At 40.3% G+C, this 27,617-nt stretch overlaps 3 protein-coding genes and 1 pseudogene across 3 annotated transcripts; all 4 read right to left on the reverse strand.

The window, feature by feature from the left end:
- Positions 1-12,849: 12,849 nt before the first annotated feature.
- LOC131302411 (UDP-glycosyltransferase 91A1-like) lies at positions 12,850-14,722 on the reverse strand. Its single transcript, XM_058329021.1, has one exon. It carries the CDS (start codon positions 14,554-14,556, stop codon positions 13,111-13,113), a length of 1,446 nt encoding a protein of 481 aa, XP_058185004.1. The 5' UTR covers positions 14,557-14,722; the 3' UTR covers positions 12,850-13,110.
- Positions 14,723-17,477: 2,755 nt separating this feature from the next.
- Positions 17,478-19,408, reverse strand: LOC131302412 (UDP-glycosyltransferase 91A1-like). Its single transcript, XM_058329022.1, has one exon. The coding sequence runs from the start codon at positions 19,261-19,263 to the stop codon at positions 17,749-17,751; it is 1,515 nt and encodes a 504-aa protein (XP_058185005.1). The 5' UTR covers positions 19,264-19,408; the 3' UTR covers positions 17,478-17,748.
- A 637-nt stretch (positions 19,409-20,045) lies between these two features.
- LOC131303158 (putative UDP-rhamnose:rhamnosyltransferase 1) lies at positions 20,046-21,935 on the reverse strand (annotated as a pseudogene).
- Positions 21,936-24,897: 2,962 nt separating this feature from the next.
- Positions 24,898-27,002, reverse strand: LOC131302413 (UDP-glycosyltransferase 91A1-like). The gene has a single exon (XM_058329023.1). It carries the CDS (start codon positions 26,593-26,595, stop codon positions 25,129-25,131), a length of 1,467 nt encoding a protein of 488 aa, XP_058185006.1. The 5' UTR covers positions 26,596-27,002; the 3' UTR covers positions 24,898-25,128.
- Between the last annotated feature and the right edge of the window lie 615 nt (positions 27,003-27,617).

The raw sequence follows: 27,617 nt of genomic DNA on the forward strand, positions 1-27,617 counted from the left end.
TAGGATTAAATAATCAGAAAAATAAGATTTTCGCACCGATTCAAATAGATTGAAAATTGGAGCACTTAAGTATTTGCTCTTCATTGAAAGCCCTAAAATCAAATAAAGAGCAAAATTTTAAATGCTCCAAATTTTAATTCGTTTGAATCAGTACGAAGATTTTATTTTTTTAATTATTTTATCCTAAATGGTCATAATTAATTTTTGGCTCTAGGACTTTCAATGAGAGCTCTAAGATAGCTGTAGAACTAAATAAAATTAAAGATTTCATTTTCTGTACATTTTCGTACATTTTCCGTCCACTTTACTAACGGAACTAACGGAATGAAACACAAACTGTGAAATATGGGAGGTTTCTGTCATTTTTGAAAACTGAGGGGTAGTTTCTGTCATGTCAGATACCTCAGGGGGTCTGAGTGAAATTTGCCCAATATTTATACTTACTTCCTAAAGTGAGAAAACTTTTTTTTTCCTTAAAATTTGTTGAATTTTTTGAAATGCAATTAACATAATATTAAAATATATAAAAATACATATATAAACATTGTTTAAAAAATTTTAAAAATATGACAACAGATCTTTTGCCAATCAAAATTAGTTGTTGGTCACCAAAGAATTTTCTTGGGGCGAAAAATTTAGTTTTAGCTAGTAAATTTAGTAGACAATACTATTTTTTGTTGTAGTGTGCGCTTTGTATTTTTATGAAATTATCACAACTTGCAGATTGTAACATTATAGACAAATTTTAGATTTTTTTTTATAAACTATAACCACTTCACATGGATATTGTGTTTATATTGAATTTCAATTTCAATGGTAACTTTCTAATTGGATTTTAATGCTTTTCAGACAAGGCTAAACCATAATAATATAATTATTTTTTTACCTAATGTGTCAAATTGATGCAGTAGCTATGAAGGAGGAGTACCACCTTAAATATTCCCAGGCCTACTAGTCGGCATTTTTGTAAACCGAGGAATTTGTGTTTGGGCCCACTTGGGTTCGATCCGAAACGGCTTAACGGTCAAGACACATTGCCTTTGGCTATGTACCGCGTGTTTTTTAGCCTTTTGAGGCCGTTTGGACTTCCGAACGGGCCTTCAATCCGTTTCTGGGTTATTTTTGTTTCAATTATAACTTTTTGTAGGAAACTTCGTTTCAGCCCGTTCTTTTTTCAGAACTCTTATTTTTTTCCCTCTACTTTACGCTTTCTGGGGTTAGGGTTACGTCCTTTATATTCGGTTGTTTGCCTCTGGGTTGAGGGTAGTTGATTATTGAATATTGAAAATAGTCTAGAGAGAGTTTCTCTAAACTATCGTGTTTGTGTCACATCGTTCTTCAATTTCTTATACGCTGCGCTGCATCACAAACGTATACCTGGAAGACATCCAAATTAATTAAATTTCATTACTACAATAAATCATAAAAATCAGAGCTCACCCACGTGAAAATATGGCACTAGTGGAACAATCTGCCGGTCGTCGAAGAAATAACTGGGCACTAATGGAATCCGGTTGTGGGATTTGCCTTCTCACTCTCTCTCTCTCTCTCTCTCTCTCTCTCTCTCTCTCTCTCTCTCTCTCTCTCTCTTTTTGGGCGTGAAGATGAAGATGAAGCGTAAAGATTTTTTGAAATAAGTGTAATTAGTACTTATCTTCTTACATTTTGTAAAAAAAAAAAAAAAAAACTTTTCAAAGTTCTTAAACGATATCTTCAAAGTTCTTAAACGATATCGTTTTTCTCATATAACTTTTCAAAGTTTGCCTAAATGAGTACCAGCCCGCCCACGTGAAAATTCAGACTGCGCGCCTAAGTGGGTAGACTTTTTATCTCGCCGCATGAGTGAGATCATTTATCTCACTCTTTTTTGCGCTAAAGTTTTTTATCACGCTACAAGGGTGAGGTCTTTTCTCTTTTATCTCGCCACAAGAGCGAGATCTTTTATTTCATTCTTTTTCGCCCTAAAATCTTTTATCACGCCACAAGGGTGAGATCTTTTCTCTTTTTTATCATGCCACAAGGGTGAGGTCTTTTCTCTTTTACCTCGCTACAAGAGTAAGATCTTTTATCTCTTTTTTTTTTTGCCCTAAAATCTTTTATCACGCCGTAAGGGTGAGGTTGTTTTTCTTTTATCTCGCCGCAAGAGCGATGTCTTTTATTTCGCGCTAAAACCCACTTTTTATTTCAGCTTTGGACTTAAACTGAGATAAAAAAATTTAAGCACCACTTTTATCACGCTTTCACTGAAAATTGTGATCTTTGTGAATCTCCTTATTGTGACGCATATCTATTATTATAGTAGTGAATTGAAATGGACTCAAAGTTATAACTGCCCATTTTTCTCAAAACGATTTTTTTTTTTGTTAAAATGACTATTGACGATTGAATGACTTGATCTTTTACATGATGCAAACGTCAAGCTAGATTTTCAAAGATTTTATATTGATGATTCGAGTCATTGTGAGGCTCATTAATTTCTCTTTAAAACTGTATGAGACAATATTCCTGATTCACAACCAACTTAAACATATTGAGTTGGACTCCTCCAAACATTTATTTTGGGCAATAACATTGCATAACACAAAACAAATCTAAAAATAAACGTACTCTTATAACATTGCATTGCAAATTGATGGTCTAGATTTGAACTGTCTCCCGAGTATCAATTCCAAAAATGAAACCATCAGAGATTATGACAATCACTTGACACTCTTGTGATTTTGAAGGTAACAAAGTAAGTTATCCAAGTACCGCTCCTGCAGGTCCATGTCTCCAAATATTGAACTCTATCTCCATTGCCTTTTTCCCTATAAGTCCTTCCTCTCTCCTCAACCATGACCAAACTCAATGACTCGGCCACCGAGTTCCTCGTCAATGACTCGTCGGGTTCATTTCTGGATAACTCTACTCCTACGTTCTTCTCCGCCAAAGCCCTAGCATTCAACCCTTGGTCCCACAACATGGGCAACATAATAAGCGGAAGACCTTGTTGGAGTCCCTCAATAACTGAGTTCCAGCCACAATGAGTCAAGAACCCTCCGACTGAGGCATTAGCCAGTATCCTGAGCTGAGGCACCCAATTGGTCCACACCACTCCGCGACCTTTTGTTCGCTCTTCAAACCCATCTGGTAACTCAACTGAGTCCCTATGGGTTGAACCGGGACGGCTCCTAAGTGTCCAAAAGAATGACAATCCGGATAGCTCCAACCCGAGAGCCAACTCAGTGAGTTCAGCCTGACTCGGGGTCACCTCGGTACCTAGTGCCACGTAAACAACTGATGATTTCTTTGCTTGTCTAGCCACCCTCTGATTTCTTGCCACGTGTCATCGCGTTCGTCCATGCTATCTTGCGCAGAGGGTGGAAGTAGGCCCACGGGTAATATAGTCTTTTGCTGGATATCTCCCAGGACTTTCAACCAATCAGATTCGAGTTCTTCCAGGTCCGCACGAGGAACACGTCGCAGCCGGTAACTACCAAACCCATACGTAACTGCTCCGTTGCGTCCGGAGGGCATTCTTTGTAGCTTTCGGCCATTTTCATTAGCTCGTGGCGGCGAAAACTAACAGTGGACTCAAACGGGACCCACTCGGGAGACACCATGTAATCCTCTGGTGTTTTCCGAGGATCAGAGCCGTCCAACATATGTGAGCTCGGACCGAAAAAAACCATGGTCCATGCATTGAATGTGCCTGTTTGGGGTAATAGTGGAAAAGATTATAAAATACAAATTAAAGTCGACAACCGTTCCACTAACTAAAATTAGTATTTATTTTTTAGGTAAATACTTATTTTTTTGAATTAAAAGTGATGTATTTTGAGAAAATAACATGTCTGGTAAAAAGAAAAATAAGTACTTAAAAAAAAAAACCCTTAGAAGAATGAGGCCTTAATTACGTGCACCATATCAATGTGGAGGCCTAGAGGTGTCAATATAAAGTGTGTGATTGTAACATTATTGTATAAGTATTTATAATTGTAGCCAATAAGATGGACGTCTTTTTGTTTGATGCATTTTTTTTTGCTAAGCAAAAAGATTTTATTAATTTTTGAGAAAGAAAATAAAGATTAAACGGATTTCGGGCACATCGGAAAAACTTTGAATGCATTTTTTGTTCGTTCAAAGTCATCCCTTAACTTCAAAGTAAGAGCTGTTAATAAAATTCAAGGCAAGAATGGCAAATGGGTTTGGTTCGTCTCCAGGGACTAAGGGTATTGGACCTTCGAGTCAGGGGTGGAGCTATTGAGAGGGGAGGTGGCACGTGCCACTCTCGATTCATGAGAGAGACGATATAGAGTTGTGTGTGGGATTCATGCATCGCGAGGTCCCAAATAAATGATCCAAATTGTTTATTTTATTGAAAATAGTTTGTGCAAGTAACAAATCAAATCAAAAAAATCAAATATCAGTAAAATATTCAAAATAGTTTGTGCAAGTAACAAATCAAATCAAATCAAAAAAATCAATTCAATCAGATATCAGTAAAAGACTTGATTTATTAACTCAATTTTTTTGGTCTTTAAATTCGTAGGGGCGAATACTTGAATGAAACGACCAAGCTTTTCCAGATATCCAATTGAGTTTATTTTTAGTAAGGAACCATAAAAAGAATGTTTTAAACAAATGAACTGCTTGGATCATTTATGTGAGACCCTGAGATAGATTTCATATAGAATCTGTACGCATAGTACTTGCGGTAAAAGAAGTATACCTACAAGATAAGTTTATAGTTGTTCTATGTTGATAAATAATTAACCAATGAATATTTGGATGGTCTTAATATTGAAATTGGCTAACCTCACAACACACGTATTTTTCTACGGGTATTAAATATATTGATGTTTGTAGGTGAAACCTCCGATACCGGATTCTGGCTTCGCCCCTCTTCAAGTTGAGGGATTCGTAAGCTCTTTTTGGATTCATAAGCTCTTTTCTATAGCTTAAAGAGAACATCAAAAAATTTATAAACAATTTTGTTCTTCAAAATATATAGATCACTATAAGAAAATCATTCTATAGCAAAAGAAAAACAAGCCAAGTACGATAATCATATTCATATATCAATAAGTCTAGGTACACTACTTCCAACCATTATATCATTCACAACATTTTTTGTAGGGCCCACCTCGGGTTTCAAAAAAATACAAAAAAAATGTTCATAAATTTTAAAATAATATATTATGGGGCCCTGTAAAAAATCGGCTCCAACAAATATCGGTAAGTATTATTTTTTGATTCGTAGAGGCAAAACTGTACAGTTGAGCAGTTTCGCCCCTACAAATCAAGAAATAATACTTACCAATATTCGTTGGAACTGATTTTTTACAGGGCCCCATAAAATATTATTCTAAAATTTATGGACATTTTTCTGTATTTTTTTGGGACCCGGAATGAGCCCTACAAAAGATGTAGTGGATGGTGTAGTGGATGGATGGTAATGTATGTAGCATCTCGGATAAAAATAAGTGAAAGCATTCTTTTGTTGTTTTAGACAATTTTACGAAATTTTTGCGAACACTTATAACAAACGAAAACGTTTTTATCAAACTTGTTTCGTTAACTATTTTCGAAACTTCTAAAAAAATAAACAGAAAATTAAATTAAATTTCTAACATTACCAAAATAGGCACATGGAATCCCCATCTTTGCCGCGATCGGAGGTAGCCAGTGTTGGACGATATCGTAAATCACCCAGTCCGGCGAAGCAGTTTCCAGGAACCGGGAGACCGCCGGCTCGAGGCCGTCGTAGGCCTTCTTGAGGTAAGTGTGCAAGGTGAACGGTATGTCCACGGTGGCCTCGGCGTCTTCCGGCAAGCGATCATCGATCTTCGGTAACGGGAACGACACGAGGTTAATGAGAGGGGACAGGTGTGGGGGAAGCCTGCGAAGGCGTTTGATGTTTCTTGGGGTGCAAATGAAAGAGACTTTGTAACCTTTTTGGGCAATGGATTTGGCAAGCTCTAGAAATGGTATTATGTGACCAAAAGCTAGCCATGGGGCAATAACTACGTGAAGCTTATTTAATTGATCAGCCATGGATTTTGTGTTGGTGGTGGACATGACTGTGGTTTTAAACTACACAATGTTAGCTAAGTCCTACTTGTGTTCAATCGAGGCAGGATTGTTTGTGCCGAAACTCTATGTGCTTCTGTGCCAAGGGATTTTTCGGCGCGTTGAATTTAAAACATTAAAAAAATCACACAGTTCAACGGCCGAAAAGTCTCTCGACACAGAGACATAAAAATTTTCGGCACAGAAAAGATTGGACTTGTTTGAATGGTAGAGCCATTTTCAGTTGAGATGTGAAACAATATAAACAAATCTTTTTGCTGATGCGATGACAATTGATTAATAAAAAAGATTTGGCTGTTAAAAAAAAATCAAATCTTTTTGCTGATATGTTGTTTTGTTATTTTTTATTTGAAACGAAACCAAAGGAAAGCAGGGTTTTGCAGTTTAAAAATGAAACTTGAAGATGAGACCAATTATACATCGATGGAACAAATCAAAACAAGAATTTACAATTTGTTTTGTGTTTGACTTTTTAGCTTTTTAAGTAATGAAATTTGAGACCCCTCTACTATTATTTTACTACAAGGTATGGGCCAGCTGGTTCGTTTGGATGAATGAGTGAAGTTTTGTGGGCTTAATTTAATGGATATGACGAAATATTTGGATATTATTCGTAAGAACGAGGATGGAAAATGAGAACAAATGACTGTAGCATATCGAGAATTATGTGACCTAGGAAAAGTTACAGTATTAGGTGGTCCAAGACACCACATGGTGGTGTTCGACACGCTGCTTCTTAACCAGACATTAATGTGGGGATAATACTATATTAGAGCATCACGTGGCGGTACCTCAGGACCACTGAATAATTACTTGTAATGTGGGGATAATACTATGTGAGAGCATCACGTGGCGGTACCTCAGGACCACTAAATAATTACTTGTAACCTAGGGCATGAATAACGTACATTGGGATTCAAATAAAAATAATTGGATAGTCAATAAGGTTGCTAATTTTGTCACTCCTTTTTTTTTGTTAACGGCACTCCCCTGTAAGTATATTTTTGCAAAAATCATTTCCCTTCAATAGACATTTTTATGTTTGAATGTATGGTGGCCTCGGTTACTGTCTTCGGTAACCGAGCCAAATGGTTTGAACCAATGCCTTTTGAGGGGCTGGACAGCAACTAGGTAAAAGCTAATGGTCCCTATGTACTGTTTGATTTATCGCTCGGTAATAACACCCCTGTACTTGCTTCGGTAATTATCAACAACAAGGATTATATCAGTTCCGGTATTCCTGAAGCCTCCTAAGAGAAGTAGTTACGCTGGATGGGTCCTATGAGGATTGTGCAGCAAGCATAATTATTGGGATCAGATCTGGTCATGTACTCCGTAACCGCTTTACCCCATTCGTCACAAGTGACGTCACCAAAGGCGGTTATCCGAGCGTAATCCTCCAGGCGCTAGCTTGGAGGCCAAGTAAACCAAGATCTATAAATACAAAGGGATACTCACCTAGAGAGGTATGCCATCCTACTCTAACCATAGATCTATATTCTTCCCCTGCGATCTAACTTGATCGTTGGAGGGTCATTGGGCTATCCCAACTGTCACGACCCAGATCCTCAAGCACCACGATATTAAAAATACCATAATCTGTCTTTTATTCCAAAAACTATATAATTTACAACCATCAATCTTTATAGTAAATTAACAACAACCCACTCTTGCAGCAACTTAGACAAGCTCACACCATCGGCACCTCGCCTGCTAACCAACCTGCAAGCTGGAGTCCAAAGGACCCCAGGAGTGTATGAGACATAATAACGTGTACAATATCAACACTAAAATAACTGCACAACATCAACCACCACGTATAACACCAAATACGAATATAACACATTCCACATAAATGGAACCACATGTCCGATCCTCCTCAGTATATGACGGGTAACGTACCACCTCACTAGCCTCACCACAGCCTATTGGCCAACTTGTCTTTTAGCATAGCTTATTAGCCTAGTCACCTCGTTACATACTAAACAGTTCATCGACATACAGTCACCGCACATAACACAACCAACAAGAACCCAACATTAATATTGTACAAGAAATATGTATCTCACACTCACCCTCAAATCGCCTTGCCATCAAATACAATCACACCTTCAAAGAACGTCGTCCAAAATCTCATCAGAACAAGAACCCATGTTCCTCACGGCTCTCTCTGAAGTCCCCTTAATTTGCTTCCTTTCCCATTTAATCTTTTTGATCTATATGAAGTTAAAAAACCATGTATGCCAACTCATGACTTCTCTCTGCCTAAACTTTGACACATATTCAACACATGCACACATGCACGTGTACTACATCTAGGAAGTGTCTGGACATATAATAAAAATTTAGTTAGCTAAAATTAATACTTTTAAAGAACCTTTTTTTTTTTTAATACGGGATATTACAATATCCCCACCTTTGGAAATTTCGTTCCCGAAATTTGTCTACTAAAAATATGATTTTCACGCTTCCACTGTGCACTCTGATCACCCACTCAAATAAACACAACCAAATCCTTCTCTTACATGGTTGTATCCCCATTTATGGTATGCCCACATATTTAGCTTCACTAATGATAATTAACCAGGTCACCATAACTAATGCTATAGTTTCACCAATAATAGATCATTAGTTTAACATCAAAATCCTTGAAATAACTCTACCATCAAATTCGACACAATCACAAAACATAAGAAAAGTCAATCATATTGTAAAAAAAAAATGTCGCCCAAATATTTAACAGATTACAACTAAGGTGCCACATATTTTTATGGACTCGACCACACACAATAAACTTCTTATATGGTCAGTTCCTTTCCTCTTACTATCCAACAAGTGCCTTCTTATCTCAAATATTCATCTAAATTCCCTCCACAGAACGACAACACCTCGGTTCCCTTGAAACCCAAAGAAGAGAACTCATTTGTTATGTATGCACGCACATGTTTTACCCCACAACCCAAACCCTTTCGAGATTCAGCAGATCCTAAACATATTAGTAAACACAAAAGAGAATCAAAACTACTTACCAAAATTAGATAAAGGGTTTTCTTCTTCTTTTTTTAACCGGATCCCATGTAAGATTTATCATCTAAGCTCTGATACCAACTGTCACAACCCGGATCTTCAAGCACCACGATATTAAAAATATCATAATCTGTCTTTTATTCTAAAAACTATATAATTTTCAACTATCGATCTCTATATTAATTAACAACAACCCACTCTCGCAGCAACTTAGACAAGCCCGCACCACTGGCACTAGGCCCGCTAACCAACTTGCAAGCTGGAGTCCAAAGGACCCCAGGAGTATGTCAGACATAATAACATGTACAATATCAACACTAAAAAAAGTGCATAACATCAACCACCACGTATAACATCAAATACGAATATAACACATTCCACATAAATGGAACCACATATCCGGTCTTCCTCAGTATATGACGGCTGACAAACCACCTCACTAGCCTTACCACAGCCCATTGGCCAACTTGTCTTTTGGCATAGCTTATTAGCCTAGTCACCCCGTCCCATACCAAACAGTTCCTCGACATACAGTCACCGCACATAACACAACCAACAAGAACCCAATATTAATATTGTACAAGAAATATGTATCTCACACTCACCCTTAAATCGCCTAGCCATCAGAGATAATCGCACCTTCAAAGAACATCATCCAAAATCTCATCAGAACAAGAACCCCATGTTCCTCACGGCTATCTCCGAAGTCCCCTTAATTTGCTTCCTTTCCCATTTAATCTTTCTGATCTATATGAAGTTAAAAAAACCATGTATGCCAACTCATGACTTCTCTCTACCTAAACTTTGACACATATTCAACACATGCACACATGCACGTGTACTACATCTAGGAAGTGTCTGGACATATAAAAAAAATTCAGTTAACTAAAATTAATACTTTTAAAGAACCTTTTTTTTTTAATACGGGGTATTACAATCTCGGCCCTAGTGACTTGTTGCAGGTTCAACAGCAGGGGCGTGGAGCCACGAATGAAGGAACCTAATCCGAACTACGGTCAAGGTTCTGTAAAATCGAACCCTCACAATTGGCAACTCTGCTGGGGACCTCCATCTCCTGAGGATCAAATGTCATAACCTCGCGAGGTGCTCTAAAGTGGTCAGCTGGCTCGAAATGATCGACCGGTGTTCGGTAGAATGCCTGAAGCTGAACCGCTTAAACGATGTCCTCGGGGATCTCAACAAAGGAAGACCTTGAACTACTAGAGCTGTCCGAAGAGAGTTCAACGACCATTCGCTCATACCTAACAAAAAGGAGAGTGTGCAAAAACCCTTTAGCTATATGCTAGGGGAAAACAAGAGGATCTAATGCTCGGGACAAAATGGTCGTTGCTCATCGAGAAGAATCCTCGTGATCAGCAACTATTTTTATGGTCTCGGGTTGAAGATTGGCTTCGGGATGAGTTCAAGCGTCGAGAAGGATTTAGGCCTCGGGAAGAACATGAGCAGCGCCAGAGGAACCCAGTGCCACCATGAACCAGACGCCGACGAGCAGTGGCTCAGCAGCAATGTGTGTAAAAAAACGACGAAAAACTTGAAAAAAATGACCAATTCATGAAGCTTAACGTTTAGATCGAGATCATCATACCTGGTTTTCGTGTTGAGATTTGCCTCCAAAGCACTCCAAATCTCGATCGAAAGTTGGGTTGAATGAGTGGCAGCAGTTCGTCAATGACAGAGAGTAAAGACGATCGATTATCTCTTTTGTCGTTCCTTTTATAGCAGTAGAGCATTCAAGGAGTTACGCGGAAAACGAAGTGTCGTGTACCGAGCTGTTAGATTTCTGACACATGTTCTCATCGGATGGTCACTAGCGGATGTTCTACACCGGGGACAGAGCGCCAGATTACCGAGCCATTGGCATGATGACACGCGTCCCCGAAAGGACGTTTCGTACATATCAACTGACATTGCACGTGCCGAGACAACTATCAATTTCTAGCACCTCGGCGATGATCGATACGTGACCCCGAGAACTGGGGCTAGCGGTCCGACAACCGGTTAACATCGCTCGTCGCTTCGGTAACCTAAGTGAACAAGATTCAAGTATGATGGTTCGAGAAAGGTTAACTTCCTAAAGCCAAGAAGCGATGCTCCAGAGAGTTGAGGGGCTATTGTGGTGGCCTTGATTATCGTCTTTGGTAACCGAGCCAAATGGTTTGAACCAATGCCTTTTGAGGGGCTGGACACCAACTAGGTAAAAGCTAATAGTCCCTATGTGCTGTTCGGTTTATCGCTCAGTAATAAGACCCCTATACTTGCTTCGGTAATTATCAACAGCAAAGATTATATCTGTTCCGGTATTCCCGAAGCCTCCTAAGAGAAGTAGTTACGCAGGATTGGTCCCATGAGGATTGTGCAGCAAGCGTAATCATTGGGATTATATCTCGCCATGTGCTCTATAACCGTTTTACCCTATTTGTCACGATTGACATCACCCGAGGTGGTTACCCGAGCGTATTCTCCACGCGCTGGCTTGGATGCCAAGTAAACCTAGATCTATAAATACAAAGGGATATTACTCACCTGGAGAGGTATGCCATCATACTTTAACCCTAGATCTACATTCTTCCCCTAAGATCTAACTTGATCGTTGGAGGGTCACTGGGCTATCTCGGCCCTAGTGACTTGTTGCAGGTTCAGCAACAGGGGTGCGGAGCCGCAGAGGAAGGAACCTAATCCGAACTACGGTCAAGATCTCGTCAAATCGAACCCCCACGCATGCAAGAATAAGTTACAGAATCACATAATCCATCAGTTAACTTGCCCAACTCACAAATTGTGGCGCGCACGGTGGAGCCGACAGTGGCGTTGGCGTAAAACTCACGGTTTAACTGCTGGCGGAAGGATCTTAAAGTTAAACTATTCATAGTTGTTCATTTTAGAAACCAAAATTCAATTTTTGATATACCTATCTATGTTCAATTAAGCTAATTTTCTTGCGTGAATATACTATTTTGAGGGTTTTATAAGACGAACGGTTGAGATATTACAATAAACGAGCGGTGGGGCTCACATTAATGGTGATACTAGAAAACTGACGGTTTCCATTTGCGGGAAGATCTGTGTGAATATACCAGCTAGAATTTAAACGCCATAGCCTTCCCTCAGTTTCTTAAATTTCTTCTTTTAAATGCTTGCATGGAGCTGCTTCCCTTTACCCAATCTTGCTCTGCTCAATCTCTGATAAAGACTTCGTTTTTTTTTTTTTGAATGGTCAATTCATTCATCACAAGCGCATCTTGCAAACATATTCCAGAACAGATACTTCCTTCTAATAAAGACTTGGTTGAGATGCAGGGGAATGTCTTATTACTTCCTTCTAGCCTACTACCATACTAAAAATTAGAGTTTTATTCCCTCCGTCCCATTTTGTTTGTCTATAACTTTTTGTCTCTTTTTTGTCTATTGTGTTTATATTTCAATATGAATCTTTAAAAATATGGAATATATATGTTATTTGATAGATTCCGATTTGTTCTGTAATTTAAAGTTGGCTAAATCATGAAAAATATTATAAATTGAAAGATATATACATACGCAATAGATACAAAAGAAACGAAAAGAATAATAGAGAAACAAAATGAAACGGTGGAGTATTAGCTTGCGTTCTGCTCGGCCAATCCCTATATTAGTTTAATCGAGCTCAGGAGTCAGATGCATCAATCCGCTCAGGAGTCAAATTATGACTCATCAATATTCAATAATAAAGAAGACAATTTTGCCAACAATACTAGAAATGCTGTATATATTTCAAGATTGAGTACATTAATTCTAACATTCCATGATCTTGTAACAAAATGCCAGTGCATGCACACATCCAGAATTTGAATGCAATAGAACAAAATACAACCATAGTCTATATCGATTGATTTCCTGATCACCAGACACATTTATTTAATTTGTATAACAAAAATGCTACTCGCATAATGATTGTGTTAGTTGTGCGTCTAATTCTGGCCGTCCAAATGTGTTAGGACAGTCTGGATCTGTTTATGAGTCTTGAAGTTTATGAGTCTTGAAGTAATCCAACAAGTTATTCATGTACTTGTCTTGTGTATCTCTGTCGACAAACAAATCTCTCACTTCTTCTACATTCTCCCTGTATACCTTCCCCTCATCCCCAACCATCATCAATCTCAACGACTCGGCCACCGAGTCTCTCGTGAACGACCCGTCTCGGTCGTCTCTCGGTACGGAATACGCCATCTTCTTCTCCTCCAAAAGCCTAGCATTCAGTCCTTGCTCCGCTAAGAAGGTCAACAGAATGAGAGCCTTCTCGAACCGAATCGCCTCGACTACCGAGCTCCACCCCGAGTGAGTCAAGAACCCTCCGACCGAATCGTGACTCAGTATCTTGAGTTGAGGCGCCCAGCTCGTCCACACCTTCCCGCGTCCTTTTACTCTCTCCTCGAACCCATTTGGTAGCTCAACCATCTCTGTATCAGCCAAACCACGTTGCTTCCTCAGGGCCCAGAAGAAGGGTAACCCTGATCGTTCTAACCCGAGAGCTATCTCGGTGAGTTCGGCTTGACTTGGTTTAGCCTCACTCCCAAACGCAACATATACCACCGAGCGCTTAGGCTGCTTGTCAAGCCACTCTTTTATTGACTTCCACTCCTTGTCGTCGTCGTCGTCCGAATCATGATTCGTCGACATTGGAGGAAGATAGCCCACTGGAATGATAGGTTTCTGATATATCTCTTCAAGAAGATGTAACCATTCGGGTTCAAACTCGTACGAGCTTCTCACCAAAACGGCGTCACATCCATCAATGGCCCCTCCCAGACGGTACATTGCCGAAAGATTCTCATCATCATCCCCGATCACGTCATCGAAGACTCGCTTAATCTCGAATAAGCGAAAAGCGACAGTCGATTCGAAGGGGACCCACTTGGGCGGGACAGTGAAGTCCTCCGGTTTGGTACGATTATGCCCACCTGACCCCAACAAAACTGAAGGAGGACCACAAAAGCACAATGAAGCAGCGATGAAAATACTGAAAAAGGCGCATGAAACGCCGAGTTTCGCTGCGATAGGGCCTAACCAGCAAGGAGCGAAATCGTAAACCACCCAATCGGGACAAGTGTCTTGTATAAGTTGAGTGATGGGTTGTTGGAGTTCGTCGTAGGCCTTTTTCAGATACTTGACCTTATCGTAAGGTAAGTCGACCGTGGCCTCAGCATCTTCCGGGAGTTTTTCGGCTCGGGGTAAAGGAATCTTCACTAGAGTGATGAGAGGGGATAAATTTGGTGGCAGTTTTGGGAGACGATCGATGTTCTTAGGAGTCGAAACGAAGGTGACTCTGTGACCCTTTTGGGCAATGAGTTTGGAGAGCTCTAGGAATGGAATCATGTGACCAAAGGCTAGCCATGGGAACATAACTATGTGTAGCTCGTGATCATCTCTGGTCATGGGTGGATTAGATTGGGACTCCATGGCTTCAACTTGGAACGGCTAATAAGGTCTTGTTTGGCCACTCCTACTCTTATATGGGACGTTACCAAGCAGAGTACGTAGCTAGAATATATACAAATCGCATGGTCATAGGTGTGCTAGAAACTTCAGGTGCATTTTTTTGACTATTGTGGCAGAAATATTTGAAATTAAGTAGAAAGGTTAGATTGTTCTAAAAGAGGGAAGAAAGATTGGTAGTAGAAAATAGAAATTGTAGACTAGTATTTTGCAAAGGGAGGGAAAAAGGAGAGGTGATCGCCACCCTATAGTCCTAAATGTGGAATTGGTCTTGAATACATAATTATATTCATCTAGTACTGACAAACATGAACTTGTCTTGATCATGAGAGTAAGACCCCGTTCCACTAACTAAAATAACAGTACTTAATTATTTTTTAAATTAAAGGTAATGTATTGTGAGATAATGACATGTTTCGTAAAATGAAAAATAAATAGTTAAAAAATAAGAACCTTAGGTGAACGGGGCCTAAAAATTTTAGTACATAAAATTAATCTTTTAATTTCACTAGAAGTGGATTTATTCAAATTTTGTAAGAGCCGAAAGATGAGGACTGGGAGTCATGAGAATTGGGAGGGAGATTAGAACGAGTGTTTTCAACTAGTTTTTGATGGGAAATGATATTGGCACTCCAAAAATTGATGTAGGCACTCCAAAAAATAAAGGAAAGTGGCTTTGTAGTTACACTGATTTTGGAATGCTTGCATCAATTTTTAGAGTGTCAGTATCATTTCCCCTTTTGATTTCTGGAAAAAAAAATTAGGAAGAAAAAAATAGGAAAATATAAGAGAGAGATGAGTGCCGCCTTGAAGCATTACTCCGTGGGAGCTATGAGCATACATATCTATGGTGCCCAAACTAACAACCATGTAGAGCCCAAACAAATGGCCGTGGCATTGACTGCGTGGGAGCTATGAGCATACAAATCTATGGTGCCCGTTGACTGTTCAGCCCCCGTGGAGAAATGTTTCAGGAACCCTGAATAATCTCTTCCACGTTTGAAAGAGAAATTAAACTTTTAATTAGAATTGAGGATTATGAGGTTGAGAGTTTTAAGAACTTATAGTTTTGGTCCCTAAAAGCCTTGCCAATCCTATAGGGCACTCCCCGTGATGCATCTTGCAGGGCAGATTCAGACCGTCTATTTCGAGAATTAATGGTTCAGAAATGTTTGTTTATCTTTTATCGGTAATAATTAATTTTGGCAGGTAAAATATAACAAACATATCTGAACCAATAATTGCTGAGATGGACGGTTCAAATTTGCCTTTCAAAATGCACTACATGGAGTGCAGCATAGGATTTCCAATTCCACCAATTTGACCCTTTTGGGCTATGATTTTGGAGAGCTCTAAGAATGGAATCATGTGACCAAAGGCTAGCCATGGGAACAAGACTATATGTGTAGCTTATCATCTTTAATTGGTTCGTGGTGGACTACATTTGGACTCCATTGCTTGAACTTCGAAGTGCTGATAAGGTCTTGTTTGGCCACTCCTATTACAGTTGTGGGGTGGAAATTAAGTTATAAACAGACACAGACACAATCAAGACCAACAGTACCCCATATGTGGAAATTAACCTACAGCTTTGTGATAAGCTGCACTGAGTCCTGCTCCTAGACCACAGAAATACAGTTTTCTAGAAGCACCCAGATTTGGGCCAATCACCACAGCTAGAATATAAATGAACTACTACGTACCCGTGTCTAAAGGCACGGCTCGAACGCTCAATTAAAATTCTGTCAGATACGAGTTTTACTTCCATAACAAATAAAATCAATATGGATTGTGTCGACTACGTACCATATATATATATATATATATATATATATATATATATATATATATATATATCAATTAAAATACTACTTCCATAACAAATAAAATCAGTCTAAAATCATTCAATTTAGATAAGTATTTTGGAAATTAATCCTAACAGTTGGTAACAAAACATGGATGGTCTAGGTTTATAACTGCATATATGAGATTCAAAAACTAAGCTTCATTATTATACAAATAATTAGATATAGATAGATGGTCACAGACTAGAGTCATGTGCTAGAAACTTTTGGCAATATTTCTTTGGGATATTCAAAACCTTTGCGATTGGTTCTCAATAAATTTTCTGTGTCTATCACTCTCTACTCATTACACTTTAAAACTCCTCTCAAAATCCAAACCGAACAAGATCGGCAGTAATATTTGAAAGTAGAAAGGTTAGATTTTTCTAAAACAAGGAACTAAGACTGGTAAACTTTTCAAAGGGAGAGAAAAAGGAGGTGACCGCCATAGGAGCGAAGCTAGGATTTTTTTATTAATGGGGTCAAAATACTACTAGTCTACTACTAGAACTATTTGAAACTATTCTGCACGAACTCATATTAACGGGTCAAAATTGCGTTGTGATTTTTGCACAAAACTTTCGAGTGTATCAATAAAAAAAAATAAAGCACAAAAATCTGTTTTCAATTCTATAATAGAAACCATAGTTACGTACTCCTCACATGGCAATGCCAAAGACTTCACTTTTGGGCCACAACACAAACGCTTCACATGTGATGATTTCACTTTCCTTCACGATGGAGAAGAACAACACCAAACACAATCAATCCCTGTCCATCTATTATTGTAATAGATGGTCGGAATTCGTTCAAATTTTTTTTAAAAAAAATTAAACTTTTTTCTGAAAGAATTTCTTTTAGATTTGGACCGTTGAAAATATATCTGGACGGCTAAAATTAGTTACACAACCGTTTGTGTAGGCACGTAGCATTTCTGCAATCCTTAGAGCATGCACACCAATGGTAGTCAAAATACCTAGTAAAAAAGGTACAAAATGTATTTTACCTATCCACTTTTTCTTTCCATCCTAGACCAATCTCTCTCAAATTCTCTCTATTCATTAAATATGAAATAATATTAACAGATGAGAGACAACAAGAGGTATGAAAGAGAGAGTAATGGAGGGCACCTGGCCCAAAAAGTAATAAAATATGTATTGCTTGTGAATAGTGAATCGCTAGAAATACAGAGGTGTGGGAGCCGGAGCAATTCTGGCGCAGTGTTGACCGACTCTGGTGCATGCGAACTTTCTTGTTTTCCATAGGTAAAATAGCTTAAAGTGCATGTATACCTAGCTTGGTGTACATGCTCTTATGCCTTATGCTCTTGTGAGTGCGTCTTAAAGTAATCCAACAACCCATTCACATACTTGTCTTGTGTATCTCTGTCAACAAACAGCCCCTTTGCCTCTCTAACCTTATCCCTGTATATCTTTCCCCCTTCCTCAACCATCACCAATCTCACTGAGTCAGCCACCGAGTCACTCGTGAACGACCCGTCCCGGTCATCTCTCGGCACCACGTAGCCCATCTTTTTCTCCTCCAAAACCCTCGCAATCAGTCCTGTATCTGCCAAGAAACTCAATAAAATCAGAGGCTTCTCGAACTGTATCGCCTCCACCACCGAGCTCCACCCTGAGTGAGTGAAGAACCCACCCACTGAATCGTGACTCAGTATCTCGAGTTGAGGCGCCCAGCTCGTGCACACGATTCCCCGTCCCTTGGTCCTCTCCTCAAACCCGTCCGGAAGCTCTACCGCCTCGGTATCGGCCAGGCCTTGCTTCTTTCTCAGAGCCCAGAAGAACGGAAACCCAGTTTGCTCCAGTCCAAGAGCTATCTCAGTGAGTTCATCTTGACTTGGCTTTGCCTCGCTCCCGAAAGCAACGTAGACCACCGACCTTTTCGGCTGCTTGTCAAGCCACTCTTTTATTGTTCTCCATTCCTTTGTGTCGTCGACAGAATCATGATCCGGAGGCATTGGAGGAAGCAGCCCCACTGGAATAACCGGTTTTTGATTAATCTTTGGAAGAAGTTGTAGCCACTCAGGCTCAAACTCGTAAGAGCTTCTGACTGCCACAACATCGCAGCCGTCGATAGCCGCTCCTAAACGATACGTTGCAGGAATATTCTCATCATCCCCTGTGACGTCATCAAATATTCGATTGATCTCGAATAATCGAAATGCGACAGTGGATTCAAAGGGGACCCACTTCGGCTGGACGGTGAAGTCCTCGGGCTTCGTGCGGCTGTCGCCTCTCATTCCCATCAAGACTTTCGAAGGACCAAAAAAGCATAAGGAGGTAGCGATGAAAATACTGAAATAGGCGCTTGAAATGCCGAGTTTGGCCGCAGCAGGGCCTACCCAGTAAGACGCGAAATCGTAAATAACCCAATCGGGAGAAGCGTTGTGTAGAAGTTGAGTGATGGGCTGTTCGAGTTGATCATAGGCCATTTTGAGGTACTTGATCTTGTCGTACGGCAAATCGACGGTGGCCTCCGCGTTTTCGGGGAGTTTTTCGACATGGGGCAATGGAATCTTCACGAGAGTGAGGCGCGGGGATAGATTTGGAGGTAATTTCGGGAGACGATCGATGTTTTGGGGGGTTGAAACGAAGGTGACTCTGTGACCCTTTTGGGCTATGAGCTTGGAGAGTTCTAGGAATGGAATCATGTGGCCAAAAGCTAGCCATGGGAACATAACTATGTGTAGCTTGTCATTTTTGGTCATGGGTGACTTAGATTTGGAGTCCATTTTTGGTTGGAAATGCAGTAGTAGTGTTAGATCTATGCTATATAAGTTGGAAGAGCAATCATAAGGTGAGGGCATATGCTAAAGAAGATGGGATATTTGTGGTTGGAATTCTGTGTGAGGAATGAGAAGTTTTTGGGTGCCGAGTTGATACCACGAGGTTGTACTTTTCGGTCTATTCGGACCGTCCAAACATGTTTTAGATAGTCTAGATTTATTTCCTCTCTATCCTCTCATCCCACCACTCTCTCTTCTCTTCTTCTCTATCTAAAACCTGAACCGTCCGAAAGCACGTTTGGACCGTCCGAATCGCCAACGAAGTACCACATGTGTGGTACAGTGGTAGTTACGGCACCCAAAAATTTCTCTTTAAGAATCATACCCAAAAACTTCTCGCGAAGAACCATCATTCTTTAATTGTGCCGGGCCCCAATGCCAGTTCATTTAAGGCGTAGTGCGAGACGAACAATTATTGAACGGATCCAAAAAAAAAAATAAAAAATTATTGGCTCGTTCTCGTCTTAATAAATGACAAATTATAGTGTGTTCTTGGTCACATTGTCTCCAGACACCCCTACGAGGTCCGCTATTAGTTGTATGAGAAAAATAAGATTTAAGAAGCTTTTCATGAGTAGTTGTTTGCAGAGGTGAATATCAAGCGTTCAAAGTGTTTTGAACGGTTCAAATTCTAATGAATAACCTTTTAAATTTAAACCATCCAAACATGAAATAAATGGCTGAGATCGCACGATTATGTGAATAACCTTTTTACAACGGTTCTATGAATAAGTCTATCTCTAGTTGTATAGCATTAATGTGTAGTTTTGAAAAAGATTTGAGGCACCAAGACCACAGACTCACTACTCCATAAAATCAGAATGCAAGAGATTGACCATCATCATCATTTTAGAAACTTTGTCAATGCCAATTTTAAACGTACACTGATATACTACAGAAATTTTGTTCTCATTTTTGGATACTTTTATAAAAAACTGCAAGTTTGTTGACACAGATAACTTGGGCACAGATCGTGAACTGATCGCAATGTGGGGTCCACTACAGGTTTCACACAAACGATTCAAGTCATTCATTAAAATTAAAACATTTGGGACCTGAATGTAAAACTTTAAATGATTAGATCGAATACTTCTAAGCATCGGATTGAACTAATTTTTCATGAAAGTTTTTAACAAAATGTTTTAAATTTAATGTGGAACCCGTAGTAGGCTCCACATCGCGATCATTCCATGAAATGTGCCCGAGTTATCTGTGCCCTTGAAATTTATTCAGTGTGGACCACGTGGTGGGTGCACCATGCATCATTACCATCATCTTTTCCCCTATTACGCAAACACTATCCCATTGCAAACAAACGCAATAAAGGAAGAACGGACTGGTCAGAGAAAAAAAACAAAATACCAAGAAGAAGAAGAGTGATGTTTAAGTAACGATAATGATGCTTTTGAAATATTGCGATTTAATGTATTTTTTGTGGGAATTTTCGCGTTGAATACATGTATTTAATTTTGAAAAATTCATTTATCGACTTTTTTTTTTGTACATTTATTAAAGGCCTCATTTTTTAAGATCGTTTTAGGCCCACAAAATCTCAGAGCCGGTCCTGGCCTCCACCACCGAGCTCCACCCCGAGCGAGTGAAGAACCCACCCACTGAGTCGTGACTCAGTATCTCGAGTTGAGGCGCCCAGCTCGTGCACACGATTCTCCATCCCTTGGTTCTCTCCTCAAACCCGTCCGGAAGCTCGACCGCCTCGGTATCGGCCAGGCCTTGCTTCTTTCTCAGAGCCCAAAAGAACGGAAACCCAGTTAGCTCCAGCCCAAGAGCTATCTCAGTGAGTTCATTTGGACTCGGCTTTGCCTAGCTCCCGAACGCAATGTAGACCACTTACCCTTTAGGCTGCTTGTCAAGCCACTCTTTTATTGTTCTCCATTCCTTTGTGTCGTCACGGAATCATGATCCAGAGGCATTGGAGGAAGCAGCCCCACTGGAATAACCGGTTTTTGATAAATCTCTTTAAGAAGTTGTAGCCACTCAGGCTCAAACTCGTCAGAGCTTCTGACTGCCACAACATTGCAGCCGTCGATAGCCGCCCCGAAATGATACGTTGCGGGAATATTCTTATCATCCCCTGTCACGTCATCGAATATTCGATTGATCTCGAATAATCGATACGCGACAGTGGATTTGAAGCGGACCCACTTCAGCGGGACGGCGAAGTCCTCGGGTTTCGTGCAGCTGTCGCCTCTCATTCCCATCAAGACTTTCGAAGGACCAAAAAAGCATAAGGAGGCAGCGATGAAAATACTGAAATAGGCGCTTGAAATGCCGAGCTTGGCCGCAGCAGGGCCTACCCAGTAAGACGCAAAATCGTAAATAATCCAATCGGGAGAAGCGTCGTGTAGAAGTTGAGTGATGGGCTGTTCGAGTTGATCGTAGGCCATTTTGAGGTACTTGATCTTGTCGTACGGCAAATCGACGGTGACCTCGGCGTTCTCGGGGAGTTTTTCGACATGGGGCAATGGAATCTTCACGAAAGTGAGGCAAGGGGATAGATTTGGAGGTAATTTCGAGAGACGATCGATGATTTTGGGGGTTGAAACGAAGGTGACTCTGTGACCCTTTTGGGCTATGAGCTTGGAGAGTTCTAGGAATGGAATCATGTGGCCGAAAGCTAGCCATGGGAACATAACTATGTGTAGCTTGTCATTTTTGGTCATGGGTGGCTTAGATTCCAGTAAAGCTACGGGTACAGCAGGTGGTGTACAGCAGCCGCACATAGATCGTTTTTGTGCCCGTTTTGGGTTCCGCAAAAATGATTTGAGTCGTTCATTTTGTTCAAAATACTTCGTTTAGGGTCCTTGTAAATAATCACCTCAATCCGATATCGGAAATGGTGTTTACAAATCATCCAACTTTGCTTCAAAATTTAGCCGATCATCATTGTGGGACCCGAGACGGACACAAAAGCGATCTGTGCGCGGCTGCTGTACACCACTGTACCTGTAGCAGAGTTCCTTAGATTCGGAGTCCATTGTTGGAAATGCAGTGGTGTAGTGTTGGATCTCTGCTATATAAATTGGAAGAGCAATCATAAGATGATGGGATATTTGTGGTTGGAATTTTGTGTGGGAAGGAGAAGTTTTTCGGTGCCGAGTGGGTATCACATGATTGTACTTGTCGGACGATTCGGACGTCCAAACGTGTTTTAGACAGTCCAAATTTATTTTCTCTCTATCCCCTCACCCCAGCACTCTCTCTCCTCTTCTTTTCTATCTAAAATTTCGACCGTCAGAAAGCACATTTGGACTGTCCGGAGTACCACGTGTGCGGTACCCGACCGCACCCAAAAATTTCTCGTGAAGAACCATACCCCAAAAATTTCTCATGAAGAACCATGGGGCACATTTGAGCTATCTGAAAATGTATTGAACAGTCCAGATTGAAACACTATTTCTTTTCTCACCCCCACACTCTCTCTCCTCTTTCCCTCCTTTTTCTATTTCCAAATTCGAGTCATCCAAAACCGAAATAGACAATCTGAATGTACCGAACGAGCACCACACCGAAAAATTTCTCTCCTCCACGCATAGGCATATATAGGATGCGAGACGAACAATTATTGAACGGATCCACCAAATAAAAAAACAATTATTGGCTCGATCATGTACTTTTTTTTTGATCCGCTCTCGATCATGTACTTGTTTCGTCTAATAAATGACAAATTATAGTGTGTTGTTGGTCACGTGGTCACCAAACAACCCTATGAGGAAAAAAAATTCAAGTAGCTTTTCGTGAATAATTGTTAACTAGGTGAATATCAAGCTATCAAAGTATTTTGGATAATCCAGATTGTAATGAAATTTTTTCAAAACAGAGTTAAATTTATTTTCAAAAAAATTTCATTAAAATTCAAACCATCCATGAATAGCCTTTCTACAGCAGCTCCGTGAATAAGTCTATCTCTATTCTCTAGTTGTATAGCATTAATGTGTAGTATTGAAAAGGATTGGGGCACCAAGACCAGACTCACTACTCCATAAAATCAGAATGCAAAAGATTGACCATCATCATCATTTTAGAAACTATGTCAATGCCAATTTAAAACATATACTACAAAAATTTGGTACTCATTTTTTTGATACTTTTATAAAAAATCGTAAGTCTGTTGACACAGATAACTTGGGCGCAGATCATGTACTGATCGCAATGTGGGACCCACTACAGATCCCACACAAATGATTCGAGTTGTTTATTAAATTTAAAACATTTGAAACCCGAATGGAAACTTAGATCGAGTACTTCTAGGCATCGAATTAAGCTAATTTTTCGCGAAGGCCCTTAAAAAATATTTTAAATTTAATATGGGACTCGTAGTAAGACCCACATTGCGATCAGTGCATGATACGTGCCCAAATTATCTATTTCAATACACCTTTCTATAAAAAAAATATGCATTACAAACTTTTGTTGGCGTATTAGGATCTTGTGGTTGGTTAGAAAAATACTACTAGTTTTTTACGATTATCATATGATTAATAAAGTGCCCCTGCCAAGATAGATTTCCGAATCTGCCCATGAAACTATCCCTGCTTATGTTATGTTATGAAGTGTAATCACTTACCCATTTCGGAGACAAACACTCTCGATAAACTATTTCTGCCGCCATCCGCTCCATTTCCACTTGCAAGACCCCTTTGAATGGCACCATTTTCTTCGAGCTCAACTACGGAGGGAGCATGTTTACGGACAAAGGCGTTGCTACTGGAGGAGGACTTATCGGACACAAATGGAAACAGGGTGAGAGGCTTCGGCAGAAAAATTGGAAGAGTTAGTCCAGTCGATGCGGAACTCTAGGCCATTAGAGATGGCCTCAGCCTAGTGGCTGCAATGATAAATATTATTATTATTAATTTTGATCGGCAAAAAGATAGATTTCATTATCTTATAACACAAAGTATAGAGTCATTAGAGGCTTGGGTACACCGGCCTGACCACCCAAGACCCTCATCTCCTAACCACACGGAGGAACCGATTTAGGCCCAACAGACTGAGCCTAAACCAAGAAGAAAAAAAAACACCTAAAAGCTGAAGTTGATAAGAAACCAACAACGAGATCAAAAACAAAACCAAACATAGACAACCACCCAAAACCAAACCCTACAAAACAAACGCAAAGGCGGCCATTGCTTTGATTATCGGAACTTTTGCTGCACATCAACATAGTAGTCACATCAATCATGATTGCAGGTTATTGATGCAGAAGTTGGGTATTCAGACAATTAACCATACCTATAGAGAAGGAAATCGATGCGCCGACCCTATGGTAATATTGGCAGGGGATGATCAAGGCGAAACTTTAGTGATTTTTAGCAATAGTCCTACTGTTATTGAAGGAAAACTTCTTGATGATATCTTGGGAGTTCCTTACCCTAGAGTTGTACTAACCCAAGTTTGTTTACCAGAAAATAAAACAAACTTGTAAACGATTCAAAAATAATACTCCCTCCGTCTCTTTTTAAGTGTCATGCTTCGTAACTTCAACTTATTAAAAAGACATCATCATTACATCTTTCACATCAACTTTTTCCTCCACTTTCCCTACTTACACATCATCATTACACTTTTACTCACTAACTTTTCAAAATAAAATCTACTTTTAAGGAAAAAATAAACAATACACCAACTTTTACCCCCCTAACTTTACACTTTTACTCACAAACTTTTCAAAATAAAATTTACTTTTAAGGACAAAATAGACAATACACCAACTTTTACCCCCCTAACTTTACAAAATGGACATTTATTAAGGGACAACCCAAAATAAAATACTGGACACAAAAAAAAGAGACGAAGGGAGTATCAGTACCAGAGCAGAGAATAATATCAGTATCAGTACCCTTCTTCCACTGTGAATATATATTTTCACTTTGCTACTTGTGCCCTTCGTTTACGCGTTTTAAAGTAATCCAGCAACCCATTCACATACTTGTCTTGCATATCTCTGTCAACGAACAATTCCTTTACCTCTCGAACCTTATCCCTGTATACCTTTCCCCCGTCCTCAACCATCACCAATCTCAGTGACTCAGCCACCGAGTCTCTCGTAAATGACCCGTCTCGATCATCTCTTGGCACCGAGTAGCCCATCTTTTTCTCCTCCAAAACCCTCGCATTCAATCCTTGTCCTGCCAAAAACGCAAGTAAAATCAGAGGCTTCTCGAACTGTATCGCCTCCACCACCGAGGTCCACCCCGAGTGAGTGAAGAACCCACCCACTGAGTCGTGACTTAGTATCTTGAGTTGAGGTGCCCAGCTCGTGCACACAATTCCATGTCCCTTGTTTCTCTCCTCAAACCCGTCTGGTAACTCGACCACCTCAGTATCAGCTAAGCCACGTTTCTTCCTTAGAGCCCAAAAGAACGGAGACCCAGCTAGCTCTAACCCTAGAGCTATCTCTGTTAGTTCATCTTGACTCGGCTTTGCCTCGCTCCCAAACGCAACATAGACCACCGACCCTTTAGGCTGCTTGTCAAGCCACTCTTTTATTGTTTTCGACTCCTTGTCGTTGTCGACAGAATCATGATCTAGGGGCATTGGAGGAAGTTGGCCCACTGGAATAACCGGTTTTTGATAAATCTCTTCAAGAAGTTGTAGCCACTCAGGCTCAAACTCGCAAGAGCTTCTGACTGCCACCACATCGCAGCCGTCGATAGCCGCTCCGAAACGATACGTTGCGGGAATATTCTCATCATCCCCTGTGATGTCATCGAATATTCGATTGATCTCGAATAATCGAAATGAGACAGTGGATTCAAAGGGGACCCACTTCGGCGGGACGGTGAAGTCCTCAGGTTTCGTGCGACTGTCACCGCTCATTCCCATTAAACCTTGCGCAGGACCAAGAAAGCAGAACGTGGCAGCAATAGTGATACTGAAAAATGCGCTTGAAACGCCAAGTTTGGCCGCAGCAGGGCCTACCCAGTAAGAGGCAAAATCGTAAATAACCCAATCGGGAGAAGAGTCCCGTAGAAGTCGAGCGATGGGCTGTTCGAGTTGATCGTAGGCCATTTTGAGGTACTTCACCTTGTCATAGGGCAAATCAATCGTGGCCTCGGCGTATTCGGGGAGTTTTTCGACTTGGGGCAAAGGAATCTTCACTAAAGTAACGAGAGCTGATAGGTTCGGGGGTAATTTCGGGAGACAATCGCTGTTTTTGGGAGTGGAAACGAAGGTGACTCTGTGACCCTTCAGTGCTATGAGCTTGGAGAGTTCTAGGAAAGGAATCATGTGGCCAAAAGCTAGCCATGGGAACACAACTATGTGTAGCTTAGTATCATCTTTGGCCATGGGTGACTTAGTAGATTCGGACTCCAATGTTTGAAATGCCATAATCCTGTTCGATCTAGCTCTGCTATATAAATTGGAAGAGAGAAATGATAAGGGTATATGCTAACGGGAGGTGGGAATATTTGTGGTTGGAATTTTTTTTTTCCTTTTCAGTAACCGAGGAACAGCTCTACATCTAGGTCACTAAATGGACTCGACTATGCAACCCAACCCTTAGGGAGAGCTAGCTACAGCATACGAGCCGCGGCCCCCCATTTAAATACCAATGTACTTACCCAATGAAAAATCGAATCCCAGATCAAGGAAATTGCTCCCTAAGTCTGACACTATCCCTTGCCACTGGGGCAACCTCTAAGCGTGTATTTGTGGTTGGAATTGTGTGAAGAACCATTATGGTTTTCTTTCTAGTGCTGGGCCACAAAGTCAGTTCGTTGTGTTTTGTTCTTTGAACACGTTATAGATTGTTGAATAACCATTAAAGTAAGCTGGACTACTTTTGAAATACTTGACAAAAAGGACCAATTTTTGTTTCACTTCAGAGCCAAAATAGGTGGGAAGTGCCGAGGTGGGTCCTTAGCATTATTGTTGGATAAAAATTGACAGACTAGTAGGAAATACCATAAACTAAAGCTTACTCTTCTACGCTACTGGGTTGGCTTATTCCCCTTCTACGGTACTGTGTTGGATGACGCTCGACTCCCAAGATTCAACGATCCTTTGAGAAGCTTTGTGTGCAGCTAAAGCTTACTCGATCACGAACCCATAATCAAAACATAGGAGTAGCTTCGAAGTAAAATGCAAAACTGGAAGCAAAGTGAATATAGGTCTATTTTTGTTGCTACAGAAATGCGTGTGTACTTTTCTTCTCTGAATCCGGAAGGGGAAGAAGCCAACCCTATTTAAAAGAAAAGATAGTGCATGACGAGAAACTTTTATGTATAACGGGTATAGGAGGGGTGGTGGTGTCTTCCTCTGGTCCGTTTTCAATTTTCGACCATTTTCCGAGTAAACTTTGATAATCAGCTCCGTTCATTTTGTAGATCTCAACAAGAACAATAATTCTA

This window comes from Rhododendron vialii, chromosome 10a (genome assembly GCF_030253575.1).
Source record: "Rhododendron vialii isolate Sample 1 chromosome 10a, ASM3025357v1".
Taxonomy (NCBI): domain Eukaryota; kingdom Viridiplantae; phylum Streptophyta; class Magnoliopsida; order Ericales; family Ericaceae; genus Rhododendron; species Rhododendron vialii.